Source organism: Babylonia areolata, chromosome 10, assembly GCF_041734735.1.
Source record: "Babylonia areolata isolate BAREFJ2019XMU chromosome 10, ASM4173473v1, whole genome shotgun sequence".
NCBI lineage: Eukaryota > Metazoa > Mollusca > Gastropoda > Neogastropoda > Buccinidae > Babylonia > Babylonia areolata.
In genome coordinates, this window is record NC_134885.1 from 36518471 (window position 1) to 36543330 (window position 24860).

General features: G+C 43.1%; 2 protein-coding genes across 2 annotated transcripts in view; both read right to left on the reverse strand.

Annotated features, from left to right (window-relative positions):
* Nucleotides 1-299: 299 nt before the first annotated feature.
* LOC143286345 (uncharacterized) lies at nucleotides 300-6167 on the reverse strand. Its single transcript, XM_076593887.1, has 2 exons — nucleotides 5667-6167; nucleotides 300-551 (listed from the first exon to the last, which is right to left on the reverse strand). Exons 1-2 carry the CDS (start codon nucleotides 6165-6167, stop codon nucleotides 300-302), a joined length of 753 nt encoding a protein of 250 aa, XP_076450002.1.
* An 11982-nt stretch (nucleotides 6168-18149) lies between these two features.
* Nucleotides 18150-24860, reverse strand: part of LOC143286971 (AP-2 complex subunit alpha-2-like) — a 48966-nt gene continuing 42255 nt past the window's right edge. The window contains exons 22-24 of the mRNA XM_076594959.1: nucleotides 24114-24183; nucleotides 23589-23723; nucleotides 18150-22665 (exon numbers count right to left, since the gene is read on the reverse strand). Coding sequence (XP_076451074.1) covers nucleotides 22588-22665; nucleotides 23589-23723; nucleotides 24114-24183 — 283 coding nt within the window. The 3' untranslated portion in view covers nucleotides 18150-22587. The remainder of the gene's footprint in view (nucleotides 22666-23588; nucleotides 23724-24113; nucleotides 24184-24860) is intronic.

The following is a 24860-nucleotide window of genomic DNA, read 5'->3' on the forward strand; positions in this document are numbered from 1 at the left end:
CCACCCAATAATGATCAAACAAAAGTTGCTAGCAGCACGCGGCAATGAAGCTTAGAAGACGATGAATTCTTTCATGAAGTGTAGGACGTGCTCACGTACCCAAAACCGGTGCACGAGCACCACCAAGCCAACAGTGACGAATCAAAGTTTGGCAGCAGCACGCGGCGAGAAAGCTTAGAAGACGATGAACTCTTTAATGAAGTGCAGGTTGTGCTCACGTACCCAAACCTGTTCACGAGCACCAACAACACAACAATGACCATGTAAAGTTTGCTAGCAGCACGCGCGGGCAATGAAGCTTAGAAAACGATGGACTCTTTCATGATGTGCAATATATGCCTGAAGAAGGCAGCCCAGGCGTCCTCGATGTTGGAGGCCCACTTATCGGTTAGAGCGGGGTGGATGGCCATGATGTAGCAGGGGATCATTATGTCCAAGAACTCGATGCGGATGGTGCGCTCCGCGTGCCGGTCGCCCAGCTCGTGCAACAAGAACTCGAACCGTTGAGGGTCATTCAGCACCGACAGCAGCTTGTCCAGAGTGATCATCACCTGCAAAGCGTCTGCTGATGTCAATGGATATCTTATCTAGATGGAGTCTGGTGTCTGCGTGAGAGTAGTGAGAGATGGTGGGGTGGGGTATAGGAGCCATGGGTAGGGGTGGTGGTGGTGGTTAAAAGAGAGATGGGGGTTGGGGGCGGGGGAGGGGAGGGGTGGACATGGGGGTGTGTGTGTGTGTGTGTGTGTGTGGTTGGTGGGGGGGGGGGGGGTAGCAAGCGCGGCTTAACCCCTAGGCTGCCTGCATGACGAGATAACTCGTCATGGCAAGCATGTATGCTTCGCTGCCTGCATGACGAGATAACTCGTCATCGAAATATTCTGACTTTTCCCTGCTTTGCATTCAGTTCGTTGACAAAAATGCTGGTAGCTTTAGCTTGGGGAATCTTTCTGGATTCTATTCATAGCTAGAAACACCATCTGCGTCATAAGGCAGTCCTTTATTTGAACGTTTTGGTTGGGTTACTGGCCGCAGTCTTTGCCTGGCTCCTCTCCTCGCTCGCTCAACAAAATGTCGGACTGACTCCGTGCTCAAGACATGCGCTCGTGGCGAACTAAATCAACCAAGATTACTTTCTTTAGCTAATGCTCAGAAAGAATTGGAGCATAAATTCGAAGGAGAAGACAGTGGTGAACATTTATAGGACGATTTGATAGAAAATAAAGGGAGCAATCAAGAGAGTGGCCAAGATACAACTATCAGTGAGTGATGCAGGCTGTTCAACTCTAGCAGACGAATTTTTAGCAGGGCACCGTATGAGCTGTTTTCTTGGCACTCAGCCAACGCGGTCTGATGAAGTGACGGTGTGAGAGGGGTGAAGAGGAGGGGGGGTGGAGACTGAGGGGGCGTGGCCTCACATCCATATTATCACTTGCAGAAGTCACAATGCATCTATTTCTTTTTCAGTTTTTTTATATTGTGGTTGTTCTAGTATGATTTTGTGTGTGCAGATATCCATTTGTCCAGAAAGTGATATTTTTGTGCAAATTACCAGACTAATGTTTGTAATGAACAAGTTGAAAATGTGACAAAAAAACAAAACACAGATTTCAAAACAACAGCATGTCACTTAAAATGCATAAAATGGGAAAACATCATGTGTTTTGTATTCTTTATTCATTTACCTTTCAGAAAATATATACTTTTATGGGTCTTTCTCCAATAACAAAGAGCACAGAATTTTTTGAAAATTTATACCCGTTTTTTGTGAAAAAACCCTGGCAAATAGATTTCACTTAAATTTTATTTTCCTGGCAGCGAAAGGGTTAAAGAAGAGGGAGTTGGAGAAGTATCAGGTGAGAGTTTCGGTTTCAGTTTGTTTCTCAGGGAGGAGTCACTGCGTTCGGAAAAATCCATATGCGCCACGCCACATCTGCTGGGCAGATACCTGACCAGCAGCATAACCTGACGCGTTCAGTCAGTCCTTGAGTGCATGCATACGTATATTTTTGTACCTATCAGAGTCGGTTTCGTCTCTAGAAGTTTGCTAGAAGACAACATCGGTTGCCATTGGTTCTTTTTTTCTTTTCTTTTTTTTTCCTTTTTTCAGTGCGCCCAGTGCATGCTGCACAAGGGACCTAGGTTTATCGTCTCATCCGAATGTTTAGACGCTCAGTTTGACTTTAAAGTCAAACTGAGGAGAAAGGGCGAGAGCGGGATTCGAACCCTGACCGAACACTGTATTGGCAGATTTATTAAGCGTCTTAACTATTCTGTCACCTCCACTTGAAAAACAGCTACTGATTCATTCTGCGGTGTCAAAATTAGCGATACAGAGACCAGACTGTCAACACAAGAGACCGGGCCAGCAATGCAGTGAGTAGCATTATATCTAACACAGAGACACACACGTGCGTGCCCGCGCAGACACACACACACACACACACACACACGTGCGCGCGCGCGCACACACACACACACAGCAACTGATGATGGGCAACTCAGGTATAGGCGAAACGTGAATAGGGAATGGGCTCCTGCTCTAAAAATATACACGGATAGCGCATGCCTTCTTTGAGCCCCTTTACTAGTAAATTGAAGCCAGTGGAATTGTTCTATCAGCCATTTTGCTACTCCTGTCAGCATAGCGCGAAGCGGTGACTTCATATGTGTAGCCGAGGATTCACTTGCTCGCGGCGTCAGTTATGCTGACATTCCTGTGTGTGTCTCCACAGCAAGTTTGCGCCACGTGTCACTGCACTGTTTTCCTGTGATAACTTTAGTAGATAAACCATTGGCAGATTTCAATCAAGACACAACAGTTAGCATGTCGTGGGGCATGCATAACACGTTTTCATCGAAGATACACGTTTACAGTTCAGAAACTACCACCAGTTAGCAGACGACTTGTCAACGGACTGACGGTCCAGATACGAGAATCAATATGGTGTCCAGTAGGCTTCAGCTTTCCTGGCCAATGAGCTATCCATGTATTTTTAGAACAGTGGGAATTGACGAATCGGGACAACGCCGTTGTGAGAGAGATGGAAGAGGAATCTGTCCTATGGGTGGGGTGGTTAAAGGAGAAAGAGAGAGAGAGAGAGAGAGAGGGGGGGGGGCGATTGGGGCTTGGGGAGGAATTGGAGGTTGGAGAGTTTAAATGAGAAAGCGAAAGAACTTGAGTTGGTTTTTTTTTCATTATGTTCTCTTGTACGCGTTGAATGTATTTCACTTTTACATGGCTGCCAAAATGGCGGGGGTGAAAACGGCCATACACGTAAAAGCCCACTCGTACATAAATTATACGAGTGGACGAGGGAGTTGTAGCCCACGAAGGCAGGAGAAAAAGAAAAAGAAGAAAAAGAAAAAGAAGAAATACTATTACAAATGTATGTATATGTGAAACATTATTTTGTTATTGCATTATCTCATGCCGTCATGCCATTAAATAATTTGATCGACTGAACAGCACAGAGATGAGGGGGGCGGGGGGGGGGGGGGGAAGGGGGGGGGGGAAGGGGAATCACCCGTACAATCCCAGCCCGAATCTGTCACACACAACCACACTCAGAATCGTATGATGCAGGTCCAGTGCGCTTTTTACATCGACGTTACCGCCGTGGGGCCAAACTCTTACCATCAACATAAACCAGTTAGTGGGGAGGTTGCCCCAACGTACGTATTGTGATATCGTCATTATGGTCTGTCTTAGGCTTAAAATTCTTACCATCATTCTCCTTGTGTGTGTGTGTGTGTGTGTGTGTGTGTGTGTGCGCGCGCGCGCGTTCGTAAATGGAGAGATCTATCATATCAGAATATTAGCGCCAACAATGTTTATTCTTTTGGTGAAAAATGAAATGCTCTATTTCGAATTTCTTCTTGAGGAATGTATTGATGTCTCTATAACAAGTGTGATATTTTAGTTTACATGTATTTGCAGCAGATGGGGGAAGGTGGCAGAATGGTTAAGACGCTCAGCTGCCAATACAGAGAGTCCGTGAGTGTGTGGGTTCGAATCCCGCTCTCGCCCTTTCTCCTAAGTTTGACTGGAAAATCAAACTGAGCGTCTAGTCTTTCGGATGAGACGATAAACCGAGGTCCCGTGTGCAGCACGCACTTGGCGCACTGAAAAAGAACCCATGGCAACGAGAGTGTTGTCCTCTGGCGAAATTACGTAAAATGAAATCCACTTTCATAGGTACACAAATATGTAAGCATGCACTCAAGGCCTGACTAAGCGCGTTGGGTTATGCTGCTGGTCAGGCATCTGCTCAACAGATGTGGTGTAGCGTGTATGGATTTGTCCGAACGCAGTGACGCCTCCTTGAGAAAGTGAAACTGAAAAAAACTGAAACTTGCAGCAGAGGTGCCCAAACTGTCAATCTTCTGGTCTTAAACTGGACAGTTATTGTTCTCGTTTCTATTTAATGCTTGTTATAAACGTATTATCTCCATCAACCATTATCATCATAAATGATACAAAACTTTTATATGGCGCGATGTCCAGTACCAATGCTGCTCAAAGCGCCTTGCATAATCCAGTTAGATATAAACATATCGCACAAGTATCAAAACAGCTTTGTCAAACAAACAAACAAAAACCATAATCTATCAAACAATAAAAGTTATCAATTGAATAATGCTTACATGAAAATGAAATACATTTCATAAAACACGCGCACGCACACACACACACACACACACACACACACACACACACACACACACACTTCGCAAAGTCAGAAAACGAACCCAAACAAAAGAAAACATCGTAGCACACTGATGACATAACCTTATAACCTTATCCCCCTTCATCTGCCACTTCCTCACAACCTCCAACTCCCCACCAGCGCCATTAGAGACGATAACAGTTACTGAACGCAGTAGTGTTATCGACACGTGGTGCTATCAGACGTGGCGATACCGCTAACGAACGTGTAGCACTATGGACACGCACCCGAAAACAACAACAACAAGAGAGGCAAGGCCTTCAAGACTCACTTGTGATACACTTAAAAAAAAAATCCAAGCTTTTTATGTATTGAGTATAATTTCAAAATGTAATGTTTAAGATGAGAAAGATCAGTTTTAAAGCAAATTAAGTCCCCTAGCATAATTACAGAGTAATTTCCCTTCTTTACACACTGCACCAAAACGTTTGCAAAATAAATAAAACTTCCATGCTTAGCAAAAGAAGTTCCTGTCTGAACAAAAAATGATAATAATGACTGCTCTTGTTGTTGGGTCAGAATATCAGATCAAAGTGCCATGTTTAGAGAATACAAAAAATATAAGCATAACAGTAAATGCAGTTTGCATATAATTAGGCTTCATTTTTTATTTTTTTGTGCCCATCCCAGAGGTGCAATATTGTTTTAAACAAGATGACTGGAAAGAACTGAATTTTTTTATTTTTATGCCAAATTTGGCGTCAACTGACAAAGTATTTGCAGAGAAAATGTCAATGTTAAAGTTTACCATGGACACACTGACACACAGACACACACACAGACAACCGAACACCGGGTTAAAACAGAGACTCACTTTGTTTACACAAGTGAGTCAAAAACCAACAACAACCGGGACACCAAAGGGATGATTCCACTTTAATCTGACCGAGGAGTAGTTGAAATAAGCAGCCTCGGGCCACATCGGCAACTCTGACCCACCTTATCAACATGACTCTTGATAACTTGGTACCTGCCCCTCCGGCACATGTAGGCCTGTTTTTTTTCGTTCTCCTCATTCTTCTCCAGAATTTCGTACTTGTTGAACATCTTTGCCAATAGGGGCGTCACGGCTACCATCTCGTTGAAGGCAATTTGTCCGATTTTGAGCATGTTGGGGCGGAGGAAGACCCACGACTCGAGAACGATGCGTTTTTGCAAATCTGTGAGCTCTGGTCGATCATGGGGCATCCCCCGGGACACCCACACAGGCAGCGGGGCGTCTTCTTTATGTTTCAACTTCGATGCATGGGCTTTGGCTTTTCTGGCGACCGTCACGGCCACAAAGTGACTGTCGTCTACCAGGAATCGCTTTGAGACTTCCTTAGTTTCGTATCTTTTACCCAAACACGGCCCCATGAAGACGATAATCCGAAAATCGTGTCCAGAATTCTGATGTTTCGGTTGTTCGTAGATCTGGTCCTCCTCGTGGACACCCCCCATGAAAATTATCAAAGAGGAGTCTCTTAGCGCTTTGCAGAAGGCAAAACACACGGTTGAGAATTCACGTCACATTTTGGTTGTCTGACAACGTTGTTGTCAAATTCACGGTTTGCCGATGAGGTACTTACTAGATCCTATTGGCGACAGGCCACTGTTGCGATCAGATCAGAAAAAGAACAATAGCTTTCTGTGGAAGATTTTACCCAAATGTGTCGTAATAGAATGACGTAATACAATTGTTACGTCACTGCGTAGCCGCTTTAAAAACTCAAATATAATTTATCATATCAGGTTTTTAGGTTTTATCAGCCTTTTGCCTGATCATTGGGACTTTTTTTCTTTAAAAAAAAAAACACCCCAACTTTTTATTAGAGTGCGCAATTACTCGTGTTGTGGCTAGCTTCCTATGGAGAAATTAACATGGAAGCCATAATCTTTCCAGTGTTTATCTAATGAATTCTTAAAATTGTTAATTAAGCGTTCCTTCAGTGACAATGTTACTGGCCAGATTATTCCAGGAGTTAATAACACTGCTGGTAAAAATTGTGAAAAAGGTTTGATTGGTGAATGTCTTCATTAGTTTTAGCGGGTATGATTACTGTCCTCTAAGAGTGAAAAGATTTTGTGTAGTGCTCTTATCATAATGTCCATGTAGAATTTTGTATGTCTCAATCATATCACCCCTTAACCTGCGATATTCCAAGCTTGGGAGTTTCAAACTGGTTAGTTTCTTCGTAGGACATACAACCCATCTCTATAAATTTGCTTGATAAATCTTCTTTGTACATTTTCAATCAAGTCAATATGTTTTCTAAGGTAAAGGGACTATACCGCATTACCATATTCCAGCATTGGTCTTACTAATGATTTAACTAATGGTACCATGACATCTTTATTTATATACTGGATAAAATGGGTGATCATGCCTGCTATTCTATTTGCCTTTTTTTTCTGTAGCATTTAGGCTATGTGCTGTTCAAAAGTTAGATTTTGTGTCTACCAAAATTCTCATATCTTTTTCTATCTCAGTTTCTTCTACATCATCAAAGTTGATATGATAAATGTATTTTGGGTTATCTTTACCAAAATGAAGTACTCTGCATTTTTCAGTGTTAAATGTAATTTGTTTCATCATCTTTTTCAAGGCCTGACTAAGCGCGTTGGGCTACGCCGCTGGTCAGGCATCTGCTTGGCAGATATGGTGTAGCGTATATGGATTTGTCCGAACGCAGTGACGCCTCCATGAGCTACTGAAACTGAAACTCATTATCTGCCCATGCACGTCTTCCCACCCCCCGTCTCTTTTCAATTTGTCACTGCCTTTTTTTTCCTTTTCTTTCTTCTTCTCTTTTTTTCTTTCTTTCTTTTCTTTTCTTTTTCTTTCTTTTTTTTTTTTTAACCAAAGGGACGTGGGAAGACGGGTTGGGAAGACAGAAAGGGAGGGAGGAAGGGCTTGCTTGTTTTTTTGTCATTTGTATTGTCATCTGCCGATAATTTTCCATTTTATCCACAAATTATTTTTAAATGAACACCTGTGTAAGTGGTGACGAAAACAACGAATGTGAACGTTAGCAAAAATGCATGAGAACTGGCTTGCATAATGATAGCAATAAAGTTATCATAATGAGTTTAATTAAAGCTGGGACCAATTTACAAATTCTTTATCCTTACTCAGCTGATCGATAAACCAGTGGCGACCATTCAGTCACTGTCTTACAAAGTAATAATCAGAGACTTCATGAAACCTATTTAAAAAACAAAAAACAAAAACAAAACAATAACAACAACACACACACACACACACACACACACACACACACACACACACACACACACACTCCGAGTATCCTACCATTTTTATAAACGCGTAAAACAAGAGTAGCGTAGGCCTTCCTCGATCAAAATAGGTGTGTATCGATAGCACTACGTGTCATCAACGCTGCGTGTCAACAGCGCTATGTGTCATTATCACTACGGTGGACATTAACACACCGTGTCAACAGCGCTATTAAAGTGTGGTCATGGCACGAATGATGAAAACCTATATATATATATATATATATATATATATATATATATATATGTGTGTGTGTGTGTGTGTGTGTGTGTGTGTGTGTGCATAAAAGTGTGAGTATGCACAAGTTTTTGTATTGATATGCTCATGTATGTATCCTAATATCTACTGTGTCTGTGTATGATTTTCGATTTATGTTCATACCTATGTATGTAGTATCCGCCCCCCCCCCCCCAATATTTTTGTGACCCCGGTACACTTGGTAATAAAGACATATTCTGTTCTGTTCTAATGTGTGTAATGCCTTGTGTTCCTGTCAGATTAGACCCACAGCTGCTCACTATCTATGCATTTGTATGTGTGAATATGTGTGTGTGTATACATTTGTGTGTATGTGTGTGTGTGTGTGTGTTCATGTATGGTGTTTGTGTGAATGGTTAACATACGTGTGTGTGTGTGTGTTTTACATGTATATGTGTGTACATGTGTGTGTGTGTGTGTGTGTGTGTGTGTGTACATGTGTGCGTCGTGTGTGTATGTAAATGTGAGTGAGAGTGAGCGAGAGGTGTGTTGCAATCTGCATTACCGAAGGTAGAGAGTCACAGGAAACAATGATTGTCATTTTTCATTCTTTTGTGTGTGTGTGTGTGTGTGTGGCTGCGAGTGGTGTAATGTTTACACATTCTTTTCAAAAATCATATTGTAGGATACAATTTCTGCATTCACCCATTTTCACAGACCGTCTTTTTTGTGTACCCCGCCATTTAGGCAACCATATTCTAGCTTTAGCTGGGTACATATGGTTATACTGATGTTTCCGTAATTCGTTGAATACTGGCATGCAATGCAGGGTCTTTAAGGTTTTGGTATTGTGTGTACATGAACAGAGAAATGGGATTGACCCCTTCACTGCTACTGATGAGTGTGTGCTTCGTCCGTCGGGATCGACGAGGACCATCTAGTCATCCTGGGGGTGGGTGGGTTGGGCTCTGTAAGTGCGCAGATGACTGGTCAGGCCAATCCGCGCCCGGAAGGTTCTGACGCAGTGTGGACAGGGGATGGTGACGGCTGTCGGGGACTTGCTGGCACTGCTTTTCCTGGCCTGTCTGCGTTGCTCTGCTGCAGCGATTCTGTTGGCCTCACAGGATTTGGCGCCTTTGTGGACAGCTGAACGCCACTTTGGTCTGTCCATTGCATTCAGCTCCCATGTGTCGTGGCTGATGTTGAAAGCCTTCAGAGAAGCGCTTCTTTTGGCCTCCATGGGAGCGCTTGCCATGTTGGAGTTCGCCGTACAGCAGTTTCTTGGGGAGCCGGTGGTCTGGCATGCGAACTACATGGCCTGCCCAGCGCAGCTGGGCCTGCATCAAGATGCTGTAGATGCTGGGCAAGTTTGCACGAGTGAGCACCTCTGTGTCAGGGATCTTCTCTTGCCACTTTATGCCGAGAAGTTTTCTGAGGCTGGTGGTGTGGAAGTGGTTCAGCTTTTTGGAGTGGCGTTTGTAGACCGTCCGTGATTCACATCCATAGAGCAGTGTGGTGAGAACTACGGCCTTGTATACTTTGAGCTTCGTCTCCAGAGTGATACCTCTCCTGTTCCAAACGTTCTTATGGAGTCTGCCGAAGGCAGCGCTGGTTTTGGCGAGTCTGGCATTCACCTCGTCGTCGATGACAACTGTGCGAGAGAGTGTACAGCCCAGGTATGTGAACTTGTCCACCGCGTTCGGTCGTTGCCCGTTGATGAAGATGTTTAGTTCAACGTAAGGCTTTCCTGGAGCTGGCTGGTGCATCACCTCAGTCTTCTTTGTGCTGATTGTGAGGCCAAAGTTGTCACAGGCAGCAGAGAACTTGTTGACGCTCTGTTGCATGTCAGCTTCGGAGGCAGCGTTGAGAGCGCAGTCATCAGCAAACAGGAAGTCATTGACGGTGTCTGTCCTCACCTTGGTTTTTGCTTAAAGCCTCCTGAGGTTGAAGAGTGAGCCATCTGTGCGGTACCTGATGCCAATGCCTATGTCAGCGTCTCTGAAGGCATCTGTCAGCATGGCTGAAAACATGAGACTGAACAGGGTGGGGACAAGAACACACCCTTGATTGACTCCATTGGAGACAGGGAATGGTTCTGAAGTCTTTCCGTTGTCTTGGACTCGGGCCAGCATCCCATCGTGTAGTTGCCGTATGATGGTGATGAACTTTCTGGGACATCCGTACTTCGCCATGATTCTCCAAAGGCCATCTCTGCTAACAGTATCGAAGGCCTTGGTCAGATCAACATAGGTGGAGTAAAGGTCGGCGTTCTGTTCCTGACACTTCTCCTGGAGCTGCCTGGCAGCAAACACCATGTCGATAGTCCCGCGTTCTTTCCGAAAGCCACACTGGCTCTCTGGTAGGAGACCTTGCTCAAGGTGCGCTATGAGACGGTTGAGTAGCACTCTGGCCAGAGTCTTGCCTGCGACGGACAGCAGGGATATTCCACGATGGTTGTCACAGGCCTGACGATTTCCTTTGCGCTTGTACAGGTGTATGATGGAACTGCCTCGTGCCATACCACCTTCTTTGTAGACCTCAGCTGAAATGGAGTCTGAGCCAGAGGCTTTGCCATTGGATAGCAGACGGGTAGCTTTCTGGGTCTCCTCCAAAGTTGGAATGGCATCCAACGACTCACTGACTGGCACCTGGGGGACTCGGTCGATGGTTTCATCATTGATGGTGGAAGGGCGGTTCAGTACGCTGTCAAAGTGTTCAGCCCATCTCTCAAGGATCCCGTCCTGTCAGTGATTAGGGTAGAACCATCAGCACTGAGGAGTGGAGCAGATCCGGAAGTGGTGGGACCGTAGACTTCTTTCAGGCCGTTACAGAAGTTCTTCATGTCGTTCCTGTCTGCAAAGCCCTGGATCTCATCAGCTTTGTTGCTCAACCAGGAATCCTGCATCTGCCGCAGCTTCAGCTGGATGGTGCTGCGTGCGCTCTTCAGTATGTCTTTCTTTGACTGTGACTTGGGATCTTCAATGTGGGCTCTGTAGGCTTGACGTTTGTCTTCCAGCAGCTGCTTGATCTCAGTGCAGTTCTCATCAAACCAGTCTTTTTGCTTCCTGGCAGAAGGCCCCAGGCACTCCATGGCAGTGTTGTACACCATCTCATGCAGTGCACCCCATGCTGCCTCCACATTCTGGTTGTCCAGCATGGTGGACTCAAGGCGTTCCTCCAGGGTGTCAGCAAAGCTCTGCTTGATGTTGCCTAGCTCCAGCTTGTTGGCATTCAGGCGTTTGGGTGCTTTCATGCCCTGAGGTCGTCTCTTGGGCTGGATGCGGAGGTTGAGTTTGGAGACGATAAGGCTGTGGTCTGTCCAGCACTCGCGCCGCACATGGCTCTCGTGACTCGTACGTCCTGCCTGTCCCTCTTCCTGATGATGACAAAGTCGATGAGATGCCAATGCCCAGAGCGAGGATGCATCCATAACGTCCTGTTGCGAGAAGGGAGGCAGAAGACGGTGTTTGTGATAAGAAGGTCGTGCTCGGCACATGTCTGGAGGAGTAATTGACCATTGCTGTTACAGTTGTCAACCCCGTGCTTCCCAATCACGCCTTCCCAGGAGGTGCTGTCACAGCCAACTCTCGCGTTAAAGTCACCAAGAATGACGAGCTTGTCTGCGTTGGGAACAGTGGTGATGACAGCGTTCAGGTCCTCGTAGAACATGTCCTTGATCTCATCCGGGTTGGTCATGGTGGGCGCGTAGACGCTGACAATGGTGGTAAATTTATTCCCGTTGCATAAAGGGAGTTTCATCATCATCAGGCGATCGTTCACTCCTTTCGGGGGGCCAGCCAGCTTGCCAACGAGGGCTGTCTTCACTGCAAAGCCAACTCCAGCCTCACGTCTCTCTTCAGGTCCGCGACCACTCCAAAAGAAGGTGTAGCCTGCGCCTCGCTCAGAGTTCGCCTTCTTCTGCCAGTCTGGTTCTCATTTAAGGCAGCGATGTCGATGTTGTACCTGCCTAGTTCACTCGCAATGAGTGCTGTGCATCTCTGTGGTCTGTCTGAGTCGCCTCTGTCCAGAAGCGTACGCACGTTCCATGTGACAATGGTCAATGGGGTGCTCCTTGTTTTCTTCTTTCTTTCCTTTGTGTGTCGACCGCTTGAGTAGGGTCCCCGTCAGCCGCGGTATGCTGACTAGGGTGGAGCAGGCAATGTTTAGGGCACCTTTTCTAGTCCCTTCCTCATGCCATGGATGTGAGCAGTGCTGTCCTGAAGAGGGCTGCTCAGTCACTCACGGGGCTGCCGATCTCCACCGCTGCTCCAGTCGGTGAAAAACGACCCTATGGCCTGAGCCGCCTGTGTGCAGGTCCGCGGCTGCGACTGCCAGTGTACCCACACCTGTCGCTTCGTCACTCGCCTGTCGCCACAGGGCTTGGGGGAAAAAGATGGTATGGGATGAAGGATGACTGATGACTTGGGCGATGACTTTGTTTATAGTGAGGAGGAGTTGCGCACCGTCGACCTCACTCTCCTGTCCGAGACCTTCTGTATCCAGTGGCAAGACGAGGTCAAGACGACTGGAGATAGAAACGGATGCAGTGGATGACCAGGATGTCCTATGTGCCTCAACCTGCCCTCAGCACTCCACAGTGCTCTGCTGCAACCGCCTTCCTCTCTGTTGAACCATGAAGGTTTCTTCCGCAGAGTCCACCGGATCCAGTCTTCACATGCTTGGGTAGACAAGCCCTTACTCACCGAGGGTTTGAGACCCGTCGGCTACCCTCACCTTGTTTAGCCAGCCTGTCAAAGCCATTGCCCGGGGGTTGGGCGCTGCCGCATGCTAGCAGCTTCTAGGACCCATAGGTGAGAGCTGGGTGCCGGTGGGGACCATTAGAGGACGAACCAGTCCCGGAAGAGCGTGACAAGCCCCCCCTCTAGAGGTACTACCCCTCCCGTGTGCACCCCCTAACCCCCACTGATGAGTGTACCCATCAGCTGAAGGCTGTCATCTCACGGAGATAAGACAGCCTTTTAAGAATTACCCCAATGCCGACTGTCCAAAAAAAACATTGGCAGAGAGAGAGTGGGGATGTAACTTGGGCAAGACACTCTCCACTATAATCAAATTCTAGCCCAGATAGTCAGGACAGCAGTTGCTTCCTCTGCTGTTCTGGTAGAGTCGGACATGACTATCTATAATACTATAGATAAATTAACCAGATGTCAACAATTACCAGTATGAGTGACTGCACACTAAACACAGTTGCTCCTAACGAAGTCTCTTCAATCGGTTCAGTCCAGTTCAGTTTCTCAAGGAGGCATCACTGCGTTTGAACTATTCCACATACACTACACGACACAAGCCTGACCAAGCAGCATCTGGCCTTGAAAAAAAGAAAGTAAATAAATGAATAATAATAAACAAGTAAATAAATGAACAAGTGAATATTAATGATAATGACAAAAGGTAAATATTTCAAAACATAATGCAGGGAAAGAAGAGTAGATGGCGAAAGATTGAGATAAAAAATCATGAAAGAAAACGAGCCTTGCTCAGTGAACCCCAGCCATGTGCACCCACACATGCTCACACACAAACACACCAAACGAAGTCTTCTCAAAAGCAAGCACAGACAGACAGACAGATCAACAGGCATAAATACACACACACACACACACACAAACATTTCACTCCAGAGTATTTTTCACTTTATTTCTTCATCAGTCAAAACCACGCGGTGCATGAATCCTGTGCAGAAGCCGACTGACCCCTTTCGTCGACACAGGCACCAACGCGCGCCAAAAACAGTTGTTGATAAAAGATGACCAGTGTGTGTGTGTGTGTGTACACATTCACATACCAGATACAATGAGCAGCACATCACTGTGGTGTGCTGACGACATATACACAGGTACACATGGAAATGCGTGTTATGTTTGCTACTGACACTTGATGCTCTTTTCACTAACATACTGCTGTAAATGTGTCTACATGCTTATCAAATGGAAGCTGACAAAACACACACACACACACACAAAATAAGCAATGCAAAATTACTACATGTGACAGGATAAAAAGACTGGGTGTACACAGAAAAAAAAAAGGGAGACGATTAACAGCATGGGTGGAATACAAATAAAAAAGGAGTGGGTGAATTGGTGATGAAAAAAAATCCTCCAAAACACAAAACAAACAATGCTAACAATACAAAGGGAGGGCAGTAAGACAGAAGGAATAACAGACTCGCAATTCTAATATGCTCCTTGTAAGGTACTTTTTGACTCCTATTCAATCTCAAATATATATATATATATATATATATATATATATATATATATATATATATTGCAGTTTGTTCCATTTCCATGTCTTGCCTGTCTTTGGTTAAATAAAAAACAAAAACAAAACCTGTCCACCACAGACCAGAAATGATATGTCTCAACACTTGAGCGAATAATTCTGATGACCATGACAATCCCATCTTATTACAACAGAGAGAGAGGGAGAGAGAGAGAGAGAGGCAGAGAGGGGTATAGGTGGAAAGTAACTGAAAAAGTCTTTCAGACTGGAAAAAAAAGAAAAAAAAAAAGAAAAAAGAAAAAAGAAGTCCACAGATACTTTTAAAATTCAAGAAACTTACTCAATCCTCATTTTCTTGTGAACCAGTATTTAGTAAATGAGCATATGTAAATTGCCAATCTTCTGACTCTCTTTTTGTTACCGTTTCTCCCTGACGTAGCCATGCTTGAATCAATCGAAAACTCTCTCTGCTTTCCCGAAATGATGAGTGAATTAGGGTCTGGCGACAGGGCAGGGGAACAGGTAGGACACAGAAAGAGGGAACATGTCGAGGAGGAACAAGATAAAGTTTAACTTATATTGACAAGGAATATATATATATATATATATATATATATATAAGAGAAAAAAAAAGAAAAAGAAAAGAAAAAGAAAAGAAAAGCAACAACAAAAACTAAAACTTAAAACAAAAGGAATGCCAACAGAGTAATAAAGGTGGAAATCATAATTCATGAGTATTATGGACAAAGGCTGAAATGAGTGGGAGACAATATGCTTACAGTTGCTATCCGCAGCCAATGTAGTGACATAAAAATCAAAATACATGAATACAGACTGTAGAGAAAGGAGTTGTATCTTTCAAATTTCTTTATTTTCTATAATAAGCTGACTCATTTTTTTTCTACAGGGATATACACACACACAAACACACATACAAACACCCATCAGTTAAACCTCGAAAAAGAAATCTGAGCGCAATCATTTGACAGATTAACATGAAGCGTGACATACAGAGCTGACACAGGACCACATGTCTACAGACAGGTTCCTTTCTTTTTATTAAAAAAATTTAAAAAAGGGAAAAAAAGGCAGTTTTTACAAACACATAATTGTCATCAAAATGGATCAGATGTATCCACTGAACAGCTTTAAAAAGGGGAAAGTCTAATCTGTGGTTTCAAAACAGGACAGAATACAACACAGTGTACATATACATGGTTTCCAATCTTCCTTGATGTGCACAAAATGAAAGAAAAACAACATATGCTTGTCACATTTCCCTCTTTCCTGTCTTTCCCTCACACAGAAACAATTAAAAACCAACATGTAAACAAAGGCAAGACTGGGACAAACCCCCCAAGTAAGGTGCACATTTGAACAAAAGGAAAACAAACAAACAAACAAACAAACAAAAACACCACTTCATCACCATGGCACTAAATAACTGGTAGCAACAAAACCAAACACACAATCGCAAACTGAACTTTCAGACCTGTTCTGAAATGTTATAATAAATGCCTGCAGAGTTAAGACACCAACCAGATCACTTCTTCACCAGACCGGGCAAAGGTGTCATGCTGGTGTTATAACGCGTCTTGAAAAATAAAAATGGAGGACCATCAAAAGATTAGGACAACAATGATCGGGTCACTAATTCTTCACGAATAAAGATGGAATGTGCACAGTCCAGGAGCTCATTTCACTGAGTGCTGTGAAGACAGAAACAAAGTGTCCAAAAGCAACAACAAAGGGTGTTAACTGTGAGTGGCATTGGTAAGTCATTATTGATGAAGATTAAATGAAGTAGGGAGGGGGACAAAAGGGAATGGGCATTTCATCATGCTTCTCAAACAATACTTTTTTCAGTGCTGGCCTGCTGTACTGAGAGAGAAAGAGAGAGAGAGAGAGAGAGAGTTTCTGATGTACACATAAATATATCACATTTGACACATTATCAAGCAACATTCAAGGAAAAGGAAGCTTACTGGCTGGACCAAATTCACTGATGTCTATATTCACGCACTGCTGTACCCCCATGGTTTAATACTGCAAATTGAATTTACAATAAAATATTGCTGAAGCAAAAAGAGAACCTGAAAACCAGTTCATCAATTCCTTTTTATCAATTGCTTCTTGAGAGAGGTTGGAGTTGGCACGACAGTCAGCTTCCGGCAGTATATTCTTCTACTGTTATTGTTACTGAAGGACACAATTTCATCACAAAAGTACTGTGCAGTACAGGGACACAAGCTGATCATACAAACTTGTTTAACATGCACAGTTATTGCAAAATGATGTATCTTGATGCTTCGGTAACAGCACAGACACACATACACACACACACAATGCCTTGACACTACATGTACCTGCACATCTGCACGCACAGACCACCCCTTCCTGGAGATATCCACGAAAGTAAGTTGTACTACACATGTGGATCTGCTTCTGCTCCCCAAAACTGCTTCCCACCCCTTCTTCCCCACACACCTCCCCTCCCCCACTTTCCAACATCGACAGGAAGAAGGAAGCAAGCAATAAGCGACAGGAAATAAGAACAACATACCACCATTTCACAGCCACAGCTGCTACCAAAAGCCAAACACAAGAAGAACTATGAGCCAAAACTGTGAGGAACTCTCAGTGAATGAACCTCACAAAGTTTGAATGGGAGGAGGAGTCCGGACATGACAATCTCACAAATAAAAATGACCCCAAACCTGCATCTAAATCAAGACAGCAAATGAAGTCTGATGGTCTGGGCCATGGGGGTAATCTGCGATCAATGTCCTTTGTGCAACCTATCAGGTGAAAATAATTACCTTTAGCAACCGTGTGCAAAAAATTCACCGTAAAACACAGCTGAAGATACACTGGCATTATTACTGGAAAGCCACTAGTACCAACAGCAAGAGTTAAAAAAACAAAAACAAAACACAACAGCAACAACACAAAACCACTGACACAATCATCAAGCCAGTGAAAACAAAGCACATTACAAAAAAAAACCCAACATAAATGTAATGTCGCCAGAAAGTCACAACAGCAGCAGCAGCAAACAAAACCCATGCCACCAGAGACTTTAATCATCTTTGGTTTCAATCCAACCACAATCAAAGCAAAGCAGAGACTTCAACTGCATATTACATTCCAAATGTCCAGAACATTAAAATATTCCATCATAAACCTTCGTTCATACATGTTTGCTTACTAAACTTTGATGATTGGAGAAAGCGTTCATCAATGATCTGTATCAATCATTAGCATCATTTCTTTCTGTCTTGTTCTCTATCTTGTTCAGTTCATTTCTTCTTCTGCGTTCACTCGTATGCTCACGAGTGGGCTTTTACGTGTATGACCGTTTTTACCCATACTCTGTTTTCGGGGGTGTGCATGCTGGGTATGTTCTTGTTTCCATAACCCACTGAACGCTGACATGGATTACAGGATCTTTAACGTGCGTATTTGATCTTCTGCTTGCATATACACACGAAGGGGGTTCAGGCACTAGCAGGTCTGCACATATGTTGACCTGGGAGATCGTAAAAATCTCCACCCTTTACCCACCAGGCGCCGTCACCGTGATTCGAACCCGGGACCCTCAGATTGAAAGTCCAACGCTTTAACCACTCGGCTCTTGCGCCCGTCGTTCAGTTCAATAGGAGCGCTAAAAACGCTTCCCCCCCCCCCCCCCCCCCCCCCCCCACCCCCAACCCTGTTTTACACCAAGTTTGGATTCAGCACTCTTATCTATATTGGATACACACTTTTCATTGGTTGTTAAGATACAAACTTCATAATTCATAATAAAATTGTATACATTAACAAAGAAACAAAAAGAATCATAACGTCATTGCAGCAACAACAAAAAAACAAAAACAAAAACAAAACAAAACAAAAAAATCCACAGTTAAAAACAATCATAACAGGATAAGGACACATAAGCAGTGTCATAATCTGGATCCATTTATCTATCTCTGGACAGCACAATTTTGTGAAGCCAGAAAAACACATTATAGAAAAAAACAAAACAACCACAAAACAAATTTACAGATAAATAAACAAACAAATCTTCAAGCACATCAAATCACCTTTCATCCGTGACATGAATAACAGAAAATGAGCGCGTAGAATCACGTAGAATGAAGAAATCTGACAAACCTTCCTTCCCTCTCTCTTGCAACAAACAACATGAGCAATTCATTAACTATGGTGCACATACACTGTTTACACTTTCTATTCACACATTTCATCAACACTTCTACTCAATGAACAATGCTTCATAATGCTATCAAGAACAAACACTGACTGACACATAATTCAGTTATGTATAATTGATGCTGTACGTGAAAAAGAGGAAAAGAAATTATACATACAGCCAAAGATATGAAAATCACCAAACATTCTCGTTCTCAAACTACTACAACCTATCTATGGAGAGACCAGACCGAAGACCAGCTGGCACAGACACAACAACACTGATTGACTAAAACACTAACAGGAATGATTGAACACATTCTCTTGCTCTCTCTCTCTCTCCTGTACACACAGCCAGCCAGGTCACAGCCCGTCTGACCTCAAATCAGGTCAACATGACCAGGCTATCAAAAAATTCCAAACCACGTCAGCAAGACTAACCAATGTTTAAGAGAAAAAAAACCCCAAGAGAGAGAGAGAGAGAGAGAGAGAGAGAGAGAGAGAATTTTCCCAGCACTTCACTGACTGCAGGCTGCTTCACAACCTCAAAAAGCTGGTTCTCAGTATTTTAGTGCACTTTAACTAATGTCTACAACCTCGGGCTCTCCTTTGGAGAGCCACACAGACTTCCTACCATGGTAGACATCCACGACTTAACCTCCTAGAGCAACTTGGCTTTGTACAAAGGGCATCAGCCAATACATCGTTGAACTATACCACGGTGTCTGAAAGCATGCTATTGCATAACTTTAACATCTGAGATGGTACAGCTCTGAGCGAGTGGCCTCTGTCATGGGCGCTTAAACACACTATGGTGTATTTGTACCGCCATTCTCCTTGCACCTGTTTTCCATCCTCAGAATATAGAAAAAGAACAAAAAAATCTCTGTTGTGTGTCTGTGGTTGGTTGGTTGAATTACTTGGTTGATATGTTGGTTGAATTATTTGCAGTCTGTTCAAATAAGCTGGTGGTGTTGTTTTTTTTAAAGACTCAAACAAATAAGACATAAACTGATAAAGTGATCCACATTCTGTTTTTATCATAACATCAACACATCTACAGATGATGTTCCCACAGGTGATGCGAGAGTCTTAATCACGTAATACAATTTACCCTATCAAAATACATTTACTTTTCGAATTACTTGCTTCTAAGGAGAACATGTGCTCCAGTGCACCTTGTCAAACATGACTTCTCTACTGCGATGGAACTGGTTACTTCGGTTGTTGTTTTGAGCATATGCTTAAAATCTGAACAAGCTACAAGTTCTACTGTTTTCAAAATTTGTAAACATTATTTAAAAAAGCTAGGACTAGAGTTGAAAAGCAATCTTAGCATGTACTAAGTCTTCTAGGTGGTAAGAATTTTCATACCTCTACTCCCATTTCAAAAACATTAGAGAAATTCTTACTGTAAAGCAAATTATGCTCAGGCCATGATTGCACAAGCAACCCAGAGCTGGTCTCAAGTGCTGTCTTACTTTAAGAGTCATGCAGAAAGAAAACTACAACCTAAGAAAAAGGGGAACAAAGAAACAGCAACAACAAAATCCAAAACAAAACAAAACACAAGTACTTGATCAAAATGTCATGATTGCAGAAAAGGCATGCTACTTACGATACGGAATCTGTGTAACACTGAGATTTGAGGTCTGGTGAGGTTGTTGTTTTTTTCTTTCATCTCTCCTTCTCTCCTCCCTTCCTGCCCAACTATTTTTTTGTCACCTTCAGCAGACTGGCCCAAGTTACCCACAGCTACAAAAAAAAATTTACAGGAAAGTGGAACAACCTTACTCTCTGGTTGTGTGTTCATGCTTTTCTCACAGAAACCAAGAAAAGAGAGTGGCAAAATCTTTAAATCTTGCAAAGAGCGCTCTGAGGCTTGTTCAGTCCTCAAGAAGAGAGAGAGAGAGACAAAGAGAGAGAGAGAAATCTGAACTCAACTTTTTATTCAAGGATTATGATTTCAGGCTTGACGTATTCTTCAAATCTAAGAGACAGGGACAGGGACAGGCAGAGAAATCTATAGCTACTGGAGTCAGTCATAACCATTTCCGTATGGGTAGGGGAAAATCTAACCCAAGATTTGAGTCCAGTGACTATGAACCTGATTTTGTGGCAGGAAAAAATAAAACAAAACAATATTCACGCAGAAGAAGTGCACTCGTCATGTTTTACGTTGCAAGAAGCATGGATCAAACTTTAGAGGAGAGAAACACCTGGGTACTGCCTGGTATTGCTGAAAAATGACTTACCTTAAACAGCGGTCCCATGTTGCCATTTCATGATTCTTGAAACTACTCGCTGAGCACTACGATAATTACAACACTGATTAAAATAATACTGACAATCATTGTGTTATGCACAGCTGCAAGGCTATGAAGCCTTCTAAAAAAAAAACAAGAAACAAAACAAAACAAAAAAAACCGACCCTAAACAAAAAAGCAACTCTAGTCCTTCGGCAGACACTACTTCTAACAGAAGCATTATAGACAGGGTGTGCAGACTAAAAGACTTTTAAACAATTCAGAACATACCAGACTGTATAAAAACAGAACACAACACAAAAAGATCACATTGCACAAACCTAAATCTCAGCCAGCACTAAAAACATTTCTATTACTGAAGACTGGACAGCCATTTCTGATCCCATGGTCAGAAATAATCATACCAGTACTCCTTACCTTCTATTCATATTCGACATGTTTTTTGGACTTTTTTAAAACCCATGTCGCTACAAAAAATACCTTTTTTATCATTAAAAACACAAGTCATCAACAAATCCTTCTACAAAAGTTTCTCACTAATCTTGGTTTTCTTTTCTTTTCTTTTTTTCGTCTTCTTGAATTCAGTCTTGCCAAAACTTTTTTATAAAATGACCTTATCTATTGTCCTGTTTGAAGTTATGCATTCAAAACACACCTAAAGCATTCATCAATGGCTGAGAATGTACAGATATGAAATCTGTAAAACAATCACACAACAATCCTTACAAACAAGACTGAACAGTATCAGTCGAGGTCACCGTAAAAACTGTCTAACACGCATTCCCTCCCAATGCCTTCTGCTCTGGCCTGAGCATTCACCAATATATTGCTGATGAAGATCTGTCACCCAACGTGTGAAGTGTCTCTGCCTGCTATAACTAAGCCGTTCAAATTTTTTTCAAACTGGAAAACTGATGACACGCATGCATGCGTAGGCTAACAATCGCACTCACAAATGCCCCACACCAAACAGCCCCTGAAACCAGAAAGAACGTTTGACCAGAATGTCGAATAAATTGTGTACAAGTAAGCTATCCCTTCTCACAACCTTGATATGCTTATCATTGTGACAAACTGACAACACTTACTTTCATCAAGTTCAGTTCATGGAAAATGATGCACTTTCACCAACCTGAATACTGGTAAACCTTTACTAGCCCTAGATCGTTTAAGCCCCATTCTCACTATCACTTACACTTTATTTGCTTTAGGTGCCTGTCTGCCAACTCTCCTTTTAACACGAAGCTGGTGTACCTAGGTGCCACAAAGACAAGAATGCCTCCCCTCCCCTCCCTTCCCAAAGTCTTCTGACAACATTCCCTACAGACACAATCTATCACAAAAAAGTCAATGCAGCCTTCTGCCAACACAAAATACACACTCCTGTGACCAGTTCCAAAACCTGTTTTCTTTCCCTCTCAATGACAACTGGTAACCATACAATCCTTGGTTTCCTTTTTGCTTGTTTTTTCTTTCTTTCTTTCTTTCTTCACGTCAGCCTCTGATGTCCATGCTTTCTTCACAATATGCCAGGAAAACACCATTGGCCCCCAAAAGAAGAGGGGCTGGGGGGTGGGTAGGGGCCAGGAAAACACCCGCCCCCCTCCCCCACCCCCTTCTCCCTCCCTCCTCCTGTCCGACCATCATCTGTACAACAGCTGCGGCCCCTTCAGCCTCAGAACTGGGTCTCCAGTAGATCACAGACAGTCTGCGCCACACTGCTCTTTGTGGACCGCACCGTTAGACGATACATCTGTCCACACACAAACAACACACCAGAAATGCTGGATAAATAATATGACCAGGAACAACTGTCATGTTGCTTGATAAATGATATGACGAGTAACAGCTTTAATACTGCTTGATAAATGGTAACAACAGAAACAAGGAACAGCTTTAATACTGCTTGATAAATGGTAACAACAGAAACAACTTTAGTATTGCGTGATAAATGATGACCAATAACAAGGTGAATATTGCTTTATTTGTGATCTGATAAGAGACACAAATTTCAGCTAAAATACTGCTTGATAAATGATCTGACCAGGACCAACTTTATTACTGCCTGATAAATGATGCAGCCAGAAACAGTGAAATACTGCTTTTTTAAACGACCTGATAAGACACAAATTTCAGCTTAAATACTACCTGTTAAATGATGCATCCGAAAACAAGTTTCAACTTAATTATTGCTTGACAAAACAAATGATCTGATCAGAAATAAGATAAAAATTAACTGATAAATAATCTCACAAGAAATAAGTGTAGTAAAAGGTTAAATAGTGACTGAGACATGATCTGACCAGACACAAGTTAAAGATTAAAACATTTGTGCTTGACAAATAATCTGACCATCCTATGCTAATGCAGGATATTTATGCACACAATACACATACACATCCACACCAAACCCACGTATCACAAATTACTCAACACACACATTCACCCACCTACCCACACCTACAGATGTTTGTGCACACAATACGCATTCCCATCCACACCAAAACCACAAACCACCCACTACTCAACACACACATTCACCCACCCACCCACACCCACAGACGTCTGTGCACACAATACACATTCCCATCCACACCAAACCCAAGCATCACACACCACTCCACACACCCATCCACCAACCCACCCACCCACCCACACCCACACCCGAAACCTCACCTCAGCTTGTCGGTTGGGCTCCAGCCGCACCAAACATCCGATCTGCTGGTTGCGTGTGTGCAGGATGCCTGAGGAAACAAAGTTGTCTGCGTTCGGATCTATCCCATCCAGAATGCTCACGCCAAAGCCCAGCAGCTGCACACACACAAAGTCATCATCAATCAACATGGTTTCAAATATCATGAAGAAGATGATGATGATGGTGAAGAAGATGATGATGAGGGTGAAGAAGAAGAAGATGATGATGATGATGATCATGACCACAACAATGACACCATGAGTAACAACAATAATACCACTGCTAATACAACAACAACAACAATAATAATAAAGAAGAAGAAGCAGGAGGAGAAGAGGAAGAAGAAGAAGAACTGAATTTATGTATCTATATATTTCTTTAATTTTTTTCCCCCTTCATCTGTCTGTTCTAAAGATTTTAATCACACACACATTCAAACACATACACACACAAACATACACACATGTGCACTCCCTCCCCAGCCCCTCCCCCCCACACACACATACCTTCTGTTTCGACTGCTCTGTGTCCTGGGGAAACTGAGCCTTGAATATCCGTTGGCATTCCTGACCAGGTCTTTAAAAAAACAAATAAAATAAATCTATAAATATACTTCAGCTTAAAAAGACACAGTTTTTTTTGTCACTTTTCTGTGTGTGTGTGTGTGTGTGTGTGTGTGTGTGTGTGTGTGTGTGTGTGTGAGTGGGGTGTGTGTGTGTGTGTGTGTGTGTGTGTGTGTGTGTGTGTGTACATGCACGCACACACGTTTGTGTGTCTGTGTCCAGGGTTGCAGGTGTGTGACAGATCAAGTAAACCTATGCACAGCATAACTGCATGCACCTTTTGTGCACCTTTCAACAAGTGAAAACAGACAGACAGACAGGTTAAGGAAATGGGGGTGAGGGGCTTTGATTTGGGTCCTTCAAAGACTGCTAAATGAATGGCATAGGTGCAAATGTTTTTTAAAAGGCATGATTCAATTGATCTAAACTGTTTTCAAAATGACCATGCTTTAATTTCATCAAAGCCTTTTTTTCAGGCTCTTAAACACACACACACACACACACACACACACACATATATATATATATATATATACATGCTTTCATACATACATACATATATCCATACAATCATATATACATACAGACATGCCTCTTTTAAGTCACGACTGAACTGTGGCACACAAAACCATACATGCAAATGCACACAGAGTCATACACACACACGTGCACGTACCCCCCGCCCCCCCC

Coding starts and splice junctions, on each gene's coding strand:
- LOC143286345 (XM_076593887.1), bottom strand. CDS start 6,167: ATGGGGGGTGTCCACGAGGAGGACCAGATCTACGAACAACCGAAACAT. Junction 552..5,666: donor TCAAGAGTCATGTTGATAAG/GTGGGTCAGAGT, acceptor GACGCTTTGCAG/GTGATGATCACTCTGGACAA.